This window comes from Hydra vulgaris, chromosome 06 (genome assembly GCF_038396675.1).
Source record: "Hydra vulgaris chromosome 06, alternate assembly HydraT2T_AEP".
Classification (NCBI taxonomy): domain Eukaryota; kingdom Metazoa; phylum Cnidaria; class Hydrozoa; order Anthoathecata; family Hydridae; genus Hydra; species Hydra vulgaris.
Window position 1 is genome coordinate 15,742,756 of NC_088925.1, and position 17,245 is coordinate 15,760,000.

The 17,245-nt window shown below is 29.3% G+C and overlaps 2 protein-coding genes across 2 annotated transcripts in view; one reads left to right on the forward strand and one right to left on the reverse strand.

Annotated features, from left to right (window-relative positions):
• Positions 1 to 9,945: 9,945 nt before the first annotated feature.
• Positions 9,946 to 11,187, reverse strand: LOC136081225 (zinc finger MYM-type protein 1-like). Its single transcript, XM_065798525.1, has one exon. The coding sequence runs from the start codon at positions 11,185 to 11,187 to the stop codon at positions 9,946 to 9,948; it is 1,242 nt and encodes a 413-aa protein (XP_065654597.1).
• A 5,419-nt stretch (positions 11,188 to 16,606) lies between these two features.
• The window catches only part of LOC136081671 (uncharacterized), a 55,118-nt gene continuing 54,479 nt past the window's right edge, over positions 16,607 to 17,245 (forward strand). Inside the window, exon 1 of the mRNA XM_065799340.1 lies at positions 16,607 to 17,011. Within this exon, the coding sequence (XP_065655412.1) occupies positions 17,008 to 17,011 (4 nt within the window). The 5' untranslated portion in view covers positions 16,607 to 17,007. The remainder of the gene's footprint in view (positions 17,012 to 17,245) is intronic.

A 17,245-nucleotide genomic window follows, 5' to 3' on the forward strand; every position in this document is an offset into this window, starting at 1 on the left:
TAACTTTTATCATCTTCTGACATAATAACATTTGAATTTGGCCCTCTTTTATTTGGAACATATCGTTTTCTAATTGAGCGATAAACTTTTTGCTTGCCTTACAATCAGTATTATGTTTTAGTTTTATCTGCATTAAGTTTTGTTTTTCTTTTACTTTTGATGCCTTTGATTTTGCTTTAAGATTGCAAATTAACCTACTGTAATGATATGTTTTAATTTGTTTTTTTAGTTCTCTAACTTCCATCCTCAAAGCATTAATAATATCTTCTTTTCTTTTGATGCTTTGCCCGAATACTTGTAACTTATATGGTATGCTATTTTATTTTGATTTAATTTTTGTTATTTTTTTCTTGTGTTTTCTGGTCGAGCTTGCTAACTGAGAAGATAAATATGATAACCTTTTAAGGAGTTTTCTTTTCTTAGGGGTTACTTCTTCTCTAGATGTATGCTTTCTTGTTTCATTTTCTAAGGATTTTACAGGCAAGAAGAGTTCACTGTTGACTAGAGGTAAAATTGCAATATCTTCATGAAGTGACAGAACAGAAGACCCTGAAACAGTTGTCGATGATGTGCTCTGATTAGGATGTATTTCCTGGCTCATTGGCACGCTCGGTGAATGGTATGTAATAGTTTGATTACAGAAATCATCAAACTTTGAACAATCCCTTGCATAATTGCTAGCAAATTTTTTGGCGACGTTAAGAACATTATAGAGTTGACGTTTACTAGTATTTAAGCTAAATAACTCATTCACTTGATTAAGAGTTTTACCAACTGACTCACCGTTATTAGTAAATGACAAGATTACATGTCCATTTTTACAGTGTGTAAATATTTCATTGCGCAAACTGAAGTTTCCAGCTAAATAGTGTTTCACTGCATCTGTAAACACACATCCACTAATTTTTGGATCCATAATTCCTTCAAAAGAGTACAATTGAAGAGTTGATATGTTTCAATTTTAATTAAATTTCTTGAAAAGTAATGCACTAATATATTATAAGTTGTTAGCAATTGATAATACAACATGAAAACAAAATTTTTAAAAAGAATATACTTACAAAATGGGTCATTTCATGCCAAATGGACCAAGGTCCAACATGGAACCTCTAAGATTTTGATGATACTTATTGAGTTTGTTAATATCAATGAGAAAAGCAATTCCTGAAAATTTCAGCGTAAAATCTTCAATTGTTCATGAGATATGGTCATTTGAAATTTCTGATTTTTCCAAAAATAAAAACTTCAGTAGCAAAAACATATTTTGTTCATACTTTGAAGCTCTATATTTTAAAAACAAAATTTCAGAAAACCTTCTAGTTTTTTTTATTGTATACAACTTTACACTTACTTTAATAAAACTTTGACATTGAATTCTTGAATGTCACATTTTTTAATGGCCATAATGGCTACCTGAAAAAACGAAAAAATTGTTTGCAAGTTTAAAAAGTTGGTTTTTGATGAGTCAATATACAAAACCTGCAGTTTAAAAAGTGAAAAGAAATATTTTTTTAGTTTTTATATATATTAGGCTTCTAAATTTTTAGAAATTTACTGATAAGATACAATTCAGTAAAAAATTAAAGACCTGTAAAAATGGCTGCGGCTAAAACTTAGGAAAATGTGCCTCCACTTCAAACCACCGGTAACCTAGGACCAACAATGGTTTTAATAAGATTTTTTTTTCTTATAATTTAGTAGACTTTATTACAGTGATTTCAGAAAAAAAAATAGTGGGTACTAATCGGGAAGTTACAAAATCAGAACAATGAAAATTACACAAAATGCATTAAAAACAATAAAAATAAAGTTATTGTTGTACTTTAATTTGTATATATAGTATAACACAAAGTATGTATGAATTTAAAAGTATTTCATAATCAGTACTAGAAATAAGTCTTTAGTTAAGCCTGAATTAAACTCAATTTTTAAATAGCTCTAGCTCTTTCTTGCCCCATCCCCCTCCCCCATTTACTTTTTAACATTCACATTTTTTCCCAGAACTTAGAAAAAAATTGTAATTGAACACTTCTCCTTACATGGTGCGTCTTTTAAGTCTGGTGTATGAAGTGCCTTCATGCCCAAACACACCACTAAACATACAAATATAAAAACTGAAATTTAGTGTAAATAAAACTGAAATGAAAGACTTTTAGTCTAATTTACCTGATATTTAATATCATGACTATAAAATATATAATATTTTTTCAATACATTCACGATATCACCCTTCCTCATTAATTTGACTTATTTGATTATCATTTTCAAATTTAGATTACAACTTATACCAAATTTTAAGAGTTATTTGACTTGTCAACATAGTGCACAAGTTGATTATGAAATAAATAATACTATTATGTATAAAAAATGAATCTTTTAAATGATTTACGCTAAAAACTTAGACCAAAGTGGTTTATTCCTATTAGAGGTGCTTCAGGTCTCCATTAAGTATGTGTTTGGGAGTACCACCAAAATGAAAAACTTTTAGCATTACAAATACCAGATATTTCAGACTATAAAGAGTTCTTAAAATTAGTTATATGTCACTAAACAAATCAAGACTGAAAGAGTATCTTACTGCTTTGTTTGATAGACATGGCATGGAAGATATCACCTTTAATCAGTGGCAAAAAGCCAACAAAAAACATGATATAGTTCCAGTCACTCTTCCTATGTATGATTTTATGGAAAAAGCTTGTCAACAAATATACCAATTAAGAGACCACCATTATATAGCCAAAAATTAATTACCAAGTAATCATATTTAATTATTACCAAGTAATCTACTACTACTGGTAACATGTTACCCATTACAATCTCCTTCATGTCCTGCTGCCTTGTAGGATACGCCTTTTTAGGCAAAGGCTAGGAGATGTTAACTCCAACTTAAAACACCCCCTGCCTTGGGGTTCTTGGTTGAGTAAAGGCTAGAGATGGTGTCTTGATAAAAATACTCATATTGGGCAGATGTTAAATGCACCCAGCTACTGTCTTGTAAAAGGCCTCCTAGGCAAAGAATTAAGGGGTAAACAGATTCTCTGTTGACCAGCCTCGCACCCCTTCTTCATCTATTAGGCTGGCGCAGATGTATTTTCAATACATTGTTTCCAGTTTAGGATGTTGAATGATGGATCTTCTTGACTCAATGCATGGGTTCTGCTTGTTTCTCTATTTTTATGACTAGGCAACTCATTCTATTATCTCCTAATGAGGGTACAGCTCTAAAACTCAGTTTTATGGTTCTGAGGCTGGTTGGTAGTCAGGTTTCCCAAACTCTGTGGTAGCTCTCAGAGAGGTTGATTCCATCAACAGCTGAAAAATATCAAAGTATTAACAGTGCCATGTTGCACATGGATGGTGTCCCTGTTTTTACTTTTGGTGTGCATTGCGGAGGCCACATTTGAAGCCCTTTGTTACGGCTTAGGGTTTATTGGTAGTAATGAGGCAGTTGCTTGGGCTGTTAAACAGTGTTCTAAGTACTATCTATGCTTTAATTCAAGTTCTTCAATCTAATTTAAAAATGACTAAAGTACCAAAAACTATAAAATACAAAAAACCATCATCATCACCAAGTTCTCTAAATCTATCATACACTAATATTCGTGGTCTTCGAAGTAACTTTTCTTCTGTTGAGTCTTATCTCTTGCAAAGTTCACCAGACCTACTTGCTCTTTGTGAGACTAATTTGAGTTCAGCTGCGTCATCTTGTGATCTTAGTGTTGATGGTTATCTTCCTTTAATTCGTAAAGGTTAATAGTCACATGCTTGGCATGGGCATTTGCATTCGTAAGAATTCGCCCATTTGTCGTGAAACTAGGTTTGAACCCACAAACTATTCTATTATCAGTGACTTTAATGCTCACCACTCTGTTGGCTTGGCTCTACTATCAATGATTCTGCAGGCATTAAAGCCCGCAACTTTTATTGTGCATTAGATAAAGGTGGAGAGACATTTCAAAGCTTTTGACAAAGTTTGACATGCTGGTCTTCTCCATGAGCTTTCTTCTTATGGTGTGTATGGCAACATCTTTAAGATTATTGAATCCTTCCTTTTCAATTTTAGTATAAAAGTTGTCCTCGATGGACAGCACATCTTCTTATTCTGTTACTTCAGGGGTTCCTCAAGGTTCTATCCTTGGCCCTATACTCTTTTTAATTTACATTAACGATCTTCCAGATATTCTCACATCTAAGGTGGCATTGTTTGCTGATAATACTACCATTTATTCTTGACGTAATAAGAAACCAACACTCTCTGATTTCTTAGAGGGGACGTTTGAGCTTGAAAAGGATCTCATTTCTGCTACAGCATGGGGCTCACAGTGGCTGGTGAACTTCAATACAAATAAAACTCAATTTTTTTCAGCCAATTGTTATCGCAATAATTTAGATCTTCCTATATTTATGAACGGTGATGTACTCGATGAGTCATCTACTCTTGATCTTCTAGGATTAACTCTTACTTCTAATCTTTCTTGGAAACCATATATCAAGTCAGTTGCGAAATTAGCATCTGCTAAGGTTGTATCTCGTTATCAAGCTTGTCACTTTCTTACTTCGGATTCTATTCTCTATCTCTATAAATCTCAAATCCGGCTTTGTATGGTATACTGTTGCCATATCTGAGGCGGCTCTTCTAATGATGCCTTTTCTCTTTTAGACAAGGTGCAAAAATACATTGTAAACATAGTTGAACCTGCTCTTGCAGCCAGCCTCCAACCATTATCACATTGTCGTAATGTTGCTTCTCTTTCTCTTTTCTACAAATACTAAAATGGGCAATGCTCTAAAGAGCTAGTGTCTCTTGTGGCATCTACTTAAATTCATTCTCGTGTTACTCATCATTCAATTAAGTGTCATCCTTTTTCTGTAACTGTTCCTAAGTGCTCCAAAAATGCTTATTCGTCTAGTTTTTTTCCTCGAACATCAGCTCTTTGGAATTCACTTCCTCATCTTGCTTTCCTGATTCATATAATTTGCAATCCTTTAAGTCGTCCGTCAATCGTTATCTTGCTCTACAATCTTCATCTTTTCTCTTTCAGTAACTTCCAACTTTAATTAGTGGCTGCTTACAGCCTTGTTGGAAGCGAAGATGTTTAAAAAAAAAAATTATATTTTACATAAAATGTAAAAGTGTTTGTAACATTTCAGATCATTTGCAACACAATACAAACTCAGTTCTTTGTTTCATTTATGAAGTAATAAAACAAAAGAGTTGTTGCCTTACTTTAATTATTGCATTTATTTTTGTGATGGTGCAGGTTCACAATACAAAAAATCATAAAAACATATCTAACTTATGTCACCATGAACTAAATCATAAAGTATCTGCAGATTAGCATTTTTTTTGCTACATCACATGGAAAGAGTGCTTGCCATGCTGTTGGGGGCTCTATCCAAAGACTTGTAGCTAAGGCCAGTTGACAATCACTTACACATCCTATCAATTCACCTGAGAAAATGTATGATTGGTGTAGTCAAAATATATTTTCAATACATTTCAAATGACGCAATAGTATTATGTTGCATAAACTTTACAGATGAGACGGGTGTCATTTGACAATATGTATACTAATGTAAATGTACCTAAAATGCACCATATAGTTCCACTTGCTTCTCTTTCACCAGGAATTAATATACCATGTGTTTATGGTGCAAAATGATTTTTAGGCATTATTGTGGAAATATCTAAAGACAATCAAGATGCTTTTATCAAGTTCATGAAGCAGTCTATTTTCTTAAACACTTTTACTCGGCCACATAAAGAAGATATTTGCTGTGTTCCAATAACGCATGTTTTGTGCAAAATCTCCTCTTCAAAAGTTCAATCAACTTGTAAATGGTATGAACTATCAGCTCAAGGAAAAAATGCGAAAGTTAAAAAGTAAATGGATGGGGGAGGGGGATGGGGCAAGAAAGAGCTAGAGCTATTTAAAAATTGAGTTTAATTCAGGCTTAACTAAAGACTTATTTCTAGTACTGATTATGAAATACTTTTAAATTCATACATACTTTGTGTTATACTATATATACAAATTAAAGTACAACAATAACTTTATTTTTATTGTTTTTAATGCATTTTGTGTAATTTTCATTGTTCTGATTTTGTAACTTCCCGATTAGTACCCACTATTTTTTTTTCTGAAATCACTGTAATAAAGTCTACTAAATTATAAGAAAAAAAAATCTTATTAAAACCATTGTTGGTCCTAGGTTACCGGTGGTTTGAAGTGGAGGCACATTTTCCTAAGTTTTAGCCGCAGCCATTTTTACAGGTCTTTAATTTTTTACTGAATTGTATCTTATCAGTAAATTTCTAAAAATTTAGAAGCCTAATATATATAGAAACTAAAAAAATATTTCTTTTCACTTTTTAAACGGCAGGTTTTGTATATTGACTCATCAAAAATTAAAATATAAAGATTATATATATATAAACAAGAAGCTAACATTAGGAATGGATATATACTTATGTAAACAATAAACATATATAAATTAGTATGCATCAAGAAAAAGGTATAGACAATAATAATTATATCTTATATTTAAAAAAACTTTAGAAACATTGAGTTAATGCAAAAATATTATGGGAACTATACATATGAAATCTCAAGAAATCTATAATAATAGTGCTAGGATCTAAACAAGAAACATGTTTGTATAATCATTTAAATAATATTTAAAGGATGAAGTAGTATACAACAGGAAAATGATAAAAGAAGATTTTTATCATTTTCCTGTTGTAAATTTTTAAACTAAACATTAAAAAATAAGTTTGTTAAGAATAAATCAATATAAATTCGATTTGTAGACTTCTATAGAAATTAAAAGAAAAGAAGCAAATTATACAAATCATAAAATAATTTATTCTTAACAAAGTATTTGTTAATACACAAATAAGTATTATTAATACTTATTTGTGTATTAACAAATTTTTATACTTTAATGTAAGTTATATGGTGTTTTAATGAATCTGTGAAATGATACTTTTCTATGTATCAATAAAATCAAAACAGTTTTAATCTAATATTATTAGATTAAAACTGTGTTATTAAAAATGTATTATTACAAATGTATTAGTAATACCTTAATCTTTTTATACTTAAGATTATCTTACCAAGATAAACAAAAAGAGTAAGGTTTTTACATTTATGTTATTGTTTTAAAAATAGTTAGCAATAATATAATTATGAAAAAAAAAATTTGCTTACTATCTGTTAAAGAATCTATATATTTTTGAAACTTTTTTTTTTTTCCATTTTTACTGTTATCTAATAATAAAAATAATGCAGAAAAAAAAAAAGTTTTTCTAAGAACTGGCCCCTCTATCCGCCCCCGTATTTTTATAGTTTGCTGTTACCGAAAAAAAATTCATAAAAACAGAAATTAGGTACCATTAGTGCTGCACTTAGTTATATATCTGCTCCCTTTTTTTTGGGCTGAAATTTGGCAGGTAAAAAGAAAATACATGTAGAAAGTAGAATCAATAATAAAAAATTTGTTTATGTTTATGAAAAATGGTGAAATGTGTTTATTGCTGTTTTACGAGTTATTTATCATTGAAGAAGTCAAACGATTTAAAAACGTTTTAAAAAATTTATAGATTTCCCAGAGACAAAGAGAAAAAAACACGTTGGATAGAACGTTTACCTAACTTTATTATATGATCTGATTGACATCAAAACTTCAAAAAGGTTAAACTAAAATGCACAATTTTCTCTCAGATAGATTTTTAGTTTATTTTAAAATTGCAAGGAACCTTCTACTACTTTTTTTTAATTTGGAAATTTCTTCTAGGAAATTAATACTATTATTCTCTGTGACAAGGTGTATGTTACAAAAATGTTATTGTATCAGGAAGTTGCTGTTTTTGGAAAACCAATGATAGAAATTGGGAATTGTAATTTTTAATTAGATTTCATTAGACAATTCCCATAGGAATTGTCTAATGAAATCTAATTAAAAATTACGATACAATTTCATTATACAATTCCCATAGGAATTGTCTAATCATTAGACAACTCCCATAGGAATTGTCTAATAAAACTGTATCAAAGGAACTTTCTGCTACTTTTTTTTTTAACTTCTACAGGGAACTATTGTTCCCTTTGACAAGGTGTATGTTACAAAAATGTAATTGTATCAGGAAGTTGCTGTTTTGGGAAAACCATTGATATAAATTCTCTTTCGAAAAGTATTTTAGATGTTATAATAGCTTGTAATACAAGTTATATGTTTGATGGTCCTAAATTTCTTTTGAAAATGTTGTGAAAACCTGTAAACATATAAATTCCTAATTTTTATGTGATCAAATTCGTTAAACTTTAAAATCAGTAAGAAAGTCAAATAGCAAAGCGAAGGCAATTAAATGTGATAAAAATCTAACTTTAACATTTAATGAAAAACCTTGGTTAACTACACATAGAACTCTTTTGTTGTTTGACTTTTGTCCACGTTATCAAAAGCATACAAAATAATGGGCTCAAAAAGCAAAACCTTTTTTTTCTGATACTTATAATGTTCTTCTTAATCAACCTAAAACTTCTACTATCTCAAGCGTTAACAAGACTGGTGATTTTATTAAACTTGCTTTCACATAATGGAAAACTTTTATTCTAAAAAGTGTGGGCATATATTTTAGGTTCAATAATGATCAAAAAGCTTCCTCATAGATAAATGATAAACAAAGAAAGTTTGTTTCGGATTTTGGCAATACAGCATTATGCATGAAAAAAATCAGAAAATAGGCATAAAATGAAGAAATAATCTAGCTGATTAAAACACTATTAAGAGAAACACTTTTGTTACAAATATGTTATGTTAGGAAAATTTGTTACAGAACTACTTGAAACAGAATTTAGAAATTTAAGAAAAATATCGTTAGGCATATTTTTTAAGTGTTCTTTAAAACCAAAGAAGTCTCTTGTTTACATTAACATGATTTTGAAATTATGATTTGCTTAACAAATATGAAATTTTGCCAGTATAATGTTTTATTTTTTTAAACTTTGGTCAATATCTAAAATCATTTGAAATAGGTGGATTAAAATGTCCTTTTGACAATAGTATTCAATGGCTTTTCTTCAATTTGATTAAAGATAAAGTTTATTTGACTTCCATATTCAATACTTTTATGCTTTAATGCAGGGCCGTGCACAGGATTTGGGGGCCCCGAGCATCCTTCAGTTTAGGGCCCCACCCCCTTTACTCCAAAAAAAAAAAGGCCTGCTTAAATTTTTTTATTATACTACTGGAATATAAGTATAATTAAATAATCCAGCTGTTGTTTCTTACAATATTATTTTTCTTGTCTTTTGTTTAGCAAACTTTTCAATCACATCATGGAAATCAATATTTTTTGCTAATAGACACTCGATACTCAAAATGGCGAGGTCACTTGTTCGTTCTTGTCCCATAGTTGAGCGCAAAAAATTCTTGATGAGCTTCAATTTACTGAATGAACGCTCACTTGAAGCCACTGTCACTGGAATTGAAGCAAAAATACGCAATGCAATTACTATATTTCTAAAGAGTTCTCCAAGCTTCATTTCAGAAATTTTGTTTAATAAGTCAAATGGGGCAAGAGGTTCCTTTCCAAAATTTGCAGTATGAATTTATTTTATGTGAAGCAATTCTTCAGTCAGTTCATTTTCGGTCACATCACAAGAATATTTTTGCGAAAAATGTGAGCAAGCACTCTTGATTTCTGCTTCAGACAGTTTTTGATACTTCCACAAAAAAGAGAATATAGAAAGGATTTCTTGAATTGCTGTGAAACGTGCAGTAAGTCCACCATTTACAGAATCAAAAATGTGATAAAAAACCGTTCTCCGAAATGTTGTCTCCTCTCCTGATTTTGCTTCTGTTAATTCCGTAATTTGTTCATCACCTTTAATTTGCTCCCCAAAAAAACTCTTGCGTTTCACTTTTCTGTGGATTGGAAATTCAGAACTGATTTTTGCAACATCTGCAACTAACTTCTTCTAAAATTGTAGGCCATTCCTCCCGAACAGATTTGAGTTGACTAATCAATGCTTCAATAATTTCCACCTCAATATCAATAGTTGCTTTTCTTGCCTGAATGACCTGGTTGCAGCGGTCAATCAATGTGAGAACTTTCAGCCAAGTTCCAGACATGAGAAAACATTTGAAGGAGCTCATATATTTTAGGGCACCTCTAATCTTAGTTTTTGCTTTAGGCGTGAGATTCAAGCTCTTAACTTCTTTCAAAGATTCAATGATTTGGCTCAAGTGATTATAGAAAGGGCGAATGCTGTCAAGTCTCTCAGTCCATCGTGTTCCTGATTGTCCATGCAAAGACACACCGTGAAGTCTCTTTTGCAATATTTCCCAGCGTTGCAGACTAGCAGAAAAGATCGTATATACGGTTTGAACAGTTCCAAAGAAAGTCTCAGCATCTGTACAGCTTGAGGCAGCATTCTGTCCACACAAATTCAATGAATGACAACCACAGGGTGAGAATACAGACAATGGGTTCTTCTTTTGTAGGATTGCTTGAACACCCTTATATTTTCCTGAAATGTTGACTCCATTGTCATAGCCTTGGCCACGGCAGTCTTCAAAACAAATTTTTAATGTTTCCAAAGTTTCCAGAATTAATTCCGCAATATCAGATCCAGTCTTCTTGGCACAATCTGCAAAGATCAAAAACCGCTCTTCAATTAAAAATTTTCCAGGATCTTTTTCATGTACATATCGAATGACAAACGAACTTTGTTCAGTATGGCTCACATCAGGAGTGGCATCAACCATAATTGAAAAATACTTTGCAGACTTGCACTCTTCTATAATTTGCCTGCGAACCTCAGCTGCACAAAGGCCAATGAATTCATTTTGAGAACGATTTGACAAGTAATGCGCCTGAAGACGTTGACCCTTGTCCTGTGATTGTTTAACTTTGATCACATGTTCCTTAAGAATTGGGTCATAATGCGAAATCAGTTCCAGCAATCCTAAGAAATTTCCATTATGAGAATCTCCAATTAGGTCAGATTTTCCACGAATAGCCAATCCACGTTCACCAAAAAACAGAATCACATCCAAGATTCGTTCCAAGATTTTTCTCCAGGTGTCAGCTTCATTGAGAATTTGGAGATTCATCAAATGTTCAATTGACTGATCAGTTTTCATTCGAGCTTCCAATTCACGCAATTCATATATATACATAATATACATATGTATATATATAAATGTATATATATACATATATATATATATATATATATATATATATATATATATATATATATATATATATATATATATATATATATATATATATATATATATATATATATATATATATATATATATATATATATATATATATATATATATATATATATATATATATATATATATGAAGACCACACGGGTAAAACCACAGATGTCACATTTTTCTCATTTTGAGAAAAATGAAATTAAGTGTTTAATGACATTAGATATCTGCTTATTAATAATATATTAAATTAAAAATATAATTTTATGACTATTTAGTCCTAACACAATATATAAATGCAATTTTTGTGCTGAATACAAAAATTATTTATTCACAGTGTTCTTTTGAAAACAAAACACTCATTTTGGACATCTGTGGTTTTACCGTTGTAAATTCATCAACTCATAAACCACGTTAGCTTGTAACCTTTTAGAGCACTTATTTTTTTAAAGGTTGATAATAACACATTGTAATATACAACCACAACGTACTAAGTGTGTGATGTGGTAATAAAGCTGCCCTCCCCCCCTTATTTACATTAAAAAAATTCAAATAAAAAAATATATGAAAGTTTTTCTTTTAACTTTATACAAAATATCATTGCGACCTTTTCTCTTCCCCAACCTCATCTATTTATCATAAATGATATCATGATGTCTTTGTACCATCACATTGTATCAAGTTTGTATAAGCCATACAAAAACCAATTGTGAACACACCGTTAATAAAAATGTGTTTTTTTAATTTCAAAGACAAATAAAATAAATTTTTCAAAAATAAGAAAAAAGAATATCAAATGTCTCATTTTGCCCAGTTGGAAAATGTTTAATGAGTTTTGAAATTTTTAACAAAAAAGAGACAACTGAGCTATGTATGCTTGCTTGAGTTTATCAGACACTTTGATCTTTGATCTAAACATAAGGATCATAACACACATAAAATTAAATATTTCCAATTCTCCATATAATTCAATTTAAACTAGCCTTTAATCTTTTAATTTCTTTAAGTGAACATGTCTTAAACGAATAAACAACCAAGAAGTTTGGCTTTGAAACTCTGCAAATTTCAGAAATTTTTCTTGTATCATGTTTGTATATAATATTGAATTATTATAGTTTTTTGTGAGATCGTATAGTGTTTCTGACAGACACTTTTGATTTGCAATGGCCATGTTTTTATCACATTCTGTAGGTGTCATGCCTATACAGAATGTAACAGAGTTCTAATTAGTAGTGAAATAGTAATGCTGTCAAGTTTTTCAGTTTTATGAACTAGATAATAAAATCGATCTAAAAATTTTCATTTTATACTTTGCCTAGCACATAAATTGCAAATTAGCTTGATATCTTTTATATTTGAGATAATTAATAATTTAAAATCATGCTGCATAGAACATGCATCATCAGACCAATAGTCCAATAGTCAAAATCAGTAACCAAATTATAGCAATAGTACAGTTTAAATGTTATAATTCAATACTTTGTCGGATGTCCCTTATTATCAAGCACAGCTTGTATTCTTCTTGGGATTCTATGTACTAATGTTTTACAAAACTCTCGAGTGATTTTATTAGTCCACACTTCCTTAACTTTTTGAAGATGTTCTTCAGATTTTGGCTGATGTCATGCAACTTTCTGCTTCATTATATTCCAATAATTTAATTTTATCATCAGTAAACCACTTCTTAACTGTTTTAGCTGTATGACAAGGTGCTGAATCTTGCTGGAAAATTCTGGTTTTAGTAATTTCCGTAATTGTAATTTTAGTAATTGCATTGACTTTTTTACCTTTTTTAAAGATGTGCGATCCGCATCGGTCTTGCGCTGTGATTGCTCCCCATACCATGACTAAAGGAGGATGTTTTACTGTTTTTATGGTATACTTTGGATTCAGGCGTTCTCCCACAGGTCTTCTAACATAATTATAGCCTGTGCTTCTAACCTGTTGAAACGTACTTTTGTCTGTAAACATTACGCGTTCCCACCATTCCGGTGTCTTGTCTTTTAAACTCTTACAAAATTTAATCCTAGCTTGAAATTGAGATGGAGTTAATAAAGATTTTTTAGCTGGTCTTCTTGCAACTAGACCAAAGTCATAACACAACCTTCTTCTAATTGTTCTCGAACTAATAGTAAGTCCCCTTTCAATAGCAAGTTGTGATAACCTTGCAGATGTTGTGTGGGGCTCACTATTAACAACATTCTTTAAAAAATGGTCTTCTCGTGATGTACTCACACATTTTTACCATAATTTTTGCGATTTGAATAGTCTTGAACACAAGTAAAGCATTTTGCACGAGACATCTTGATATTTTTAATTGTTTTGCTATACTACTTTGAGAATAGCCCTCCGAAAATAGTGCATTTATTTTACCTTTAACAAAGTTATTAATATCACGCTTATTACCCATAATATCACAACTATGGCAACCTGACGGTGTAAAATAAATCAAAACATCTTCAAAATTTAAAATATAATAAAAAAGTTATTTGTATCCAAGGTAATAATGCCATAAATAAAAAATAAGTTAAAAAAGTTTAAAAAACGTAGCCTGCCTTAATTTTTTGGCCACTAATGTATATATATATATATATATATATATATATATATATATATATATATATATATATATATATATATATATATATATATATATATATATATATATAAATATATATATATATATAAATATATATATATATATATACATATATATATATATAAATATATATTATCATATATATATTTATATTATCATATATATATATATATATATATATATATATATATATATATATATATATATATATATATATATATATATATATATATACATATATATATATATACATATATATATATATATATATACATATATATATATATATATATATATATATATATATATATATATATATATATATATATATATATATATATATATATATATATATAAACATATATATATAGTTTTTTTTTAAATGTTTTTCTGTGAACGTAATGTTGTTTACTTTATCCGACGTAATTTTCTTAAGGATAAAAGTTAGTCATGTGACTTACGCTTTCATTATTATGGGTTTAGTTATAAATAATTTGGACAACTGTGTTTTTTACGCGGTAAACATTGGACATCAGTGGTTGTTTCAAAGTTGCCCTTTTTTTTAAATGACCGTAGAACCTTAAAACATAGTTTTTTTGTTATAAATTTTCAAACTAAAATAGCTTAGTACTAAAATATCATAAAAATATATAAAACTTGAAATTTTCAAAAAGTGGACATCTGTGGTTTTACCCGTGTGGTCTTCATATATATATATATATATATATATATATATATATATATATATATATATATATATATATATATATATATATATATATATATATATATATATATATATATATATATATATATATATATATATGAATATATATATATATATATATATATATATATATATATAAATATATATATATATATATACACGATTAAATAATTAATACAAAATTTATATATATAATTAATCACAAAAATGAAAAAATTAAATTTATTTTTATTCATCTATAAATTAAATTGTACAATCAATTGCAAATTGCAAATCGCCTGTAAAAAAACTAATCCAAATACGCCATTTTTAAAATAAGATTTAAACACATTATAACTTTTCCTGCTTTCAAGATAAGCATGTAGATAAGATTTAAAGAAAAGCTCTTCCGCAGGGATCTTCTATAAATTACGCAACGCTGAATTTATTTTTAAAAAAATTATTAGATCTCAAGCTCATTTTTGAGGCAATTTTCATTAAACTTATTGAGCTATTTTTATTTTTTATGTAAGTTAAAGCTCTTGATGGGGAAAAAGAGAAGGACAAAAAAACCTGGAATGTTATTGCCGCTGTTGGGGGCCTCCATAGGGTCCGGGGCCCCGAGCAATTTGCTCGGGTGACTCACGCTCTGCACGCCCCTGCTTTAATGCATTACTTAATTGAAATTGAGTGTTATCATCACAATATACTTTCCTATATTCATTTATAAAAAACTGAAAACTTTCTACACCCAAATCAAACAAAGAACTATGTTGTTTTAAACAAAGAACGACCATATTAAGTTTGTTATTTAGGTTGACATTTATTCATTGACACTTTTGTTTTTATTATTTGCTGACGTTTGTTTATTGTCTATTTTGGGATTTTAAAAGCATTCCTTATTTATTTAAAGCAATATATTTTTATTGAAACGTTTATTTACTATTTTTTATTTGATTCGAAACCTGTTTCTTTTTTTCATTATTTGACAAAAAGTTTATTGTAATGAAGTAATGAAGTATATTATTAAAAATATGAAAGTGTTTATAAATTGTTTTTATAAATTTATATAAATCGTTGAAGTGTCTATTTTAATTATCAGATATTTTATAAGGTAAGCCATTAAATAAAGTATGTGTTCTAAAACAAATTTTGATTAAATAAAAAAATTGAATTTTAAACAAGTTTAGATTAAATTTGTCGTTTTTATTTTTAAATATCAACCTCCAACTTTTTTGCAGACCAAACATTTTAACAACCACAAATATTATGTTAATTTAAATATGTAGATAAATTTATATGATAATGTTTTGTATATTATTTGGCATAAATATATTGAGTGGCAATAGGAATACCAAGAACTAAATTTAAATACATCGACTTAGGATAAGGGTTCGTTTAGGGTTTTAGTCATGATTAAAAGTCATAAAAAACAAGTAAACTACCATTTCGTTAAAAAGTATTCAGTTTAACTAGATGGTTTTAACGTCGCGTAAATCAGGTAACGTTCTTCCGCTCTAAACGGACGAAAGAAGCAGTGGTAGGGGACCTCATGTATCACTACAAGCCACTGTACATCCAAGGCTGGCGCAAATGGTGTGTGATTCCCTCCCCCCTCCTACTTTAGCTGTCCTTCTGTACCTATTTTACTGTCCGCAAATTTGAAAAGCGAGGACCTTTTTTTTTTTTTAAGACCAAAAAATATTTATGGCTTTTTTGCTACAGTCAATAAAAATCCTGGATCCGCACCTGTATATATATATATATATATATATATATATTACTTTATAATATGCTTTATGCTTATATAACATATTTTTTACGTTATGCTTAACATGTTACGATATGTTTAACATGCTTATGTAATACATAATTTCTGGTAAATATATTGCTTTTTGATGTTTTTGTTAAAAAGTAAACAAAAATAACGTTGCAGACCGGAAAAATGGTGTGTTTGTAACCACAGAGAACGATCAAGACAAAAAAAAAACGATAACTTGCATTAAGTGCGTCGAGTACTTACGTAAAAAAAATCTAACTTAACTTTATTACTCATTTATTTAAATTATGCTAGTATTGCATGGGGAAGCACAGAAAAAGTAAACTACAATCTTTCTATTGCCGTCAGAGACATGCAAACCGTTAGTTTCTGACGATAAGATCAGTACGATCTTCTTTCAGAAACCTTTCAAGCTTTAGTTTGTTTAAAAGGAGAGCATAATGGGTGTTCCTAAGTTTGAGGCATTTTTTGAACACAAAGCTTTTGTATAACGTCGAGTCTTTAGCACGACTAAAACGTTTGCCGTAACATTACATCATTGGAATTCAAATCTCGTTGCTTGGGGGATAAGTTATAATACACTTTATTAGTTTTATTTTTATGTAATTTAGCTTCTCCAAGATGTTCTTATTTTTTTGCTTCTGACTCAAATTTCTCGGAAAAGGAGTAATTTACCTTCAATAATGGGTGTGTTTTGTCATGTTATAGTTATTTCAAATTTATTATACAACAACAACAACAACAAAATATTAAATTAATCAAGTTTAGACACTTTTTTGTTCACTTTCATTTTATTTTTGAATTTATTTCATTTAACAATTTTGAAAACATTTAAAAGTTGTTTTTTGTTTAATTTGCCAAGACAAACGTTAAGCACTAGGTTAGTGTTAGTCTCACTTATGTTGTGATTCCTGGGCAATA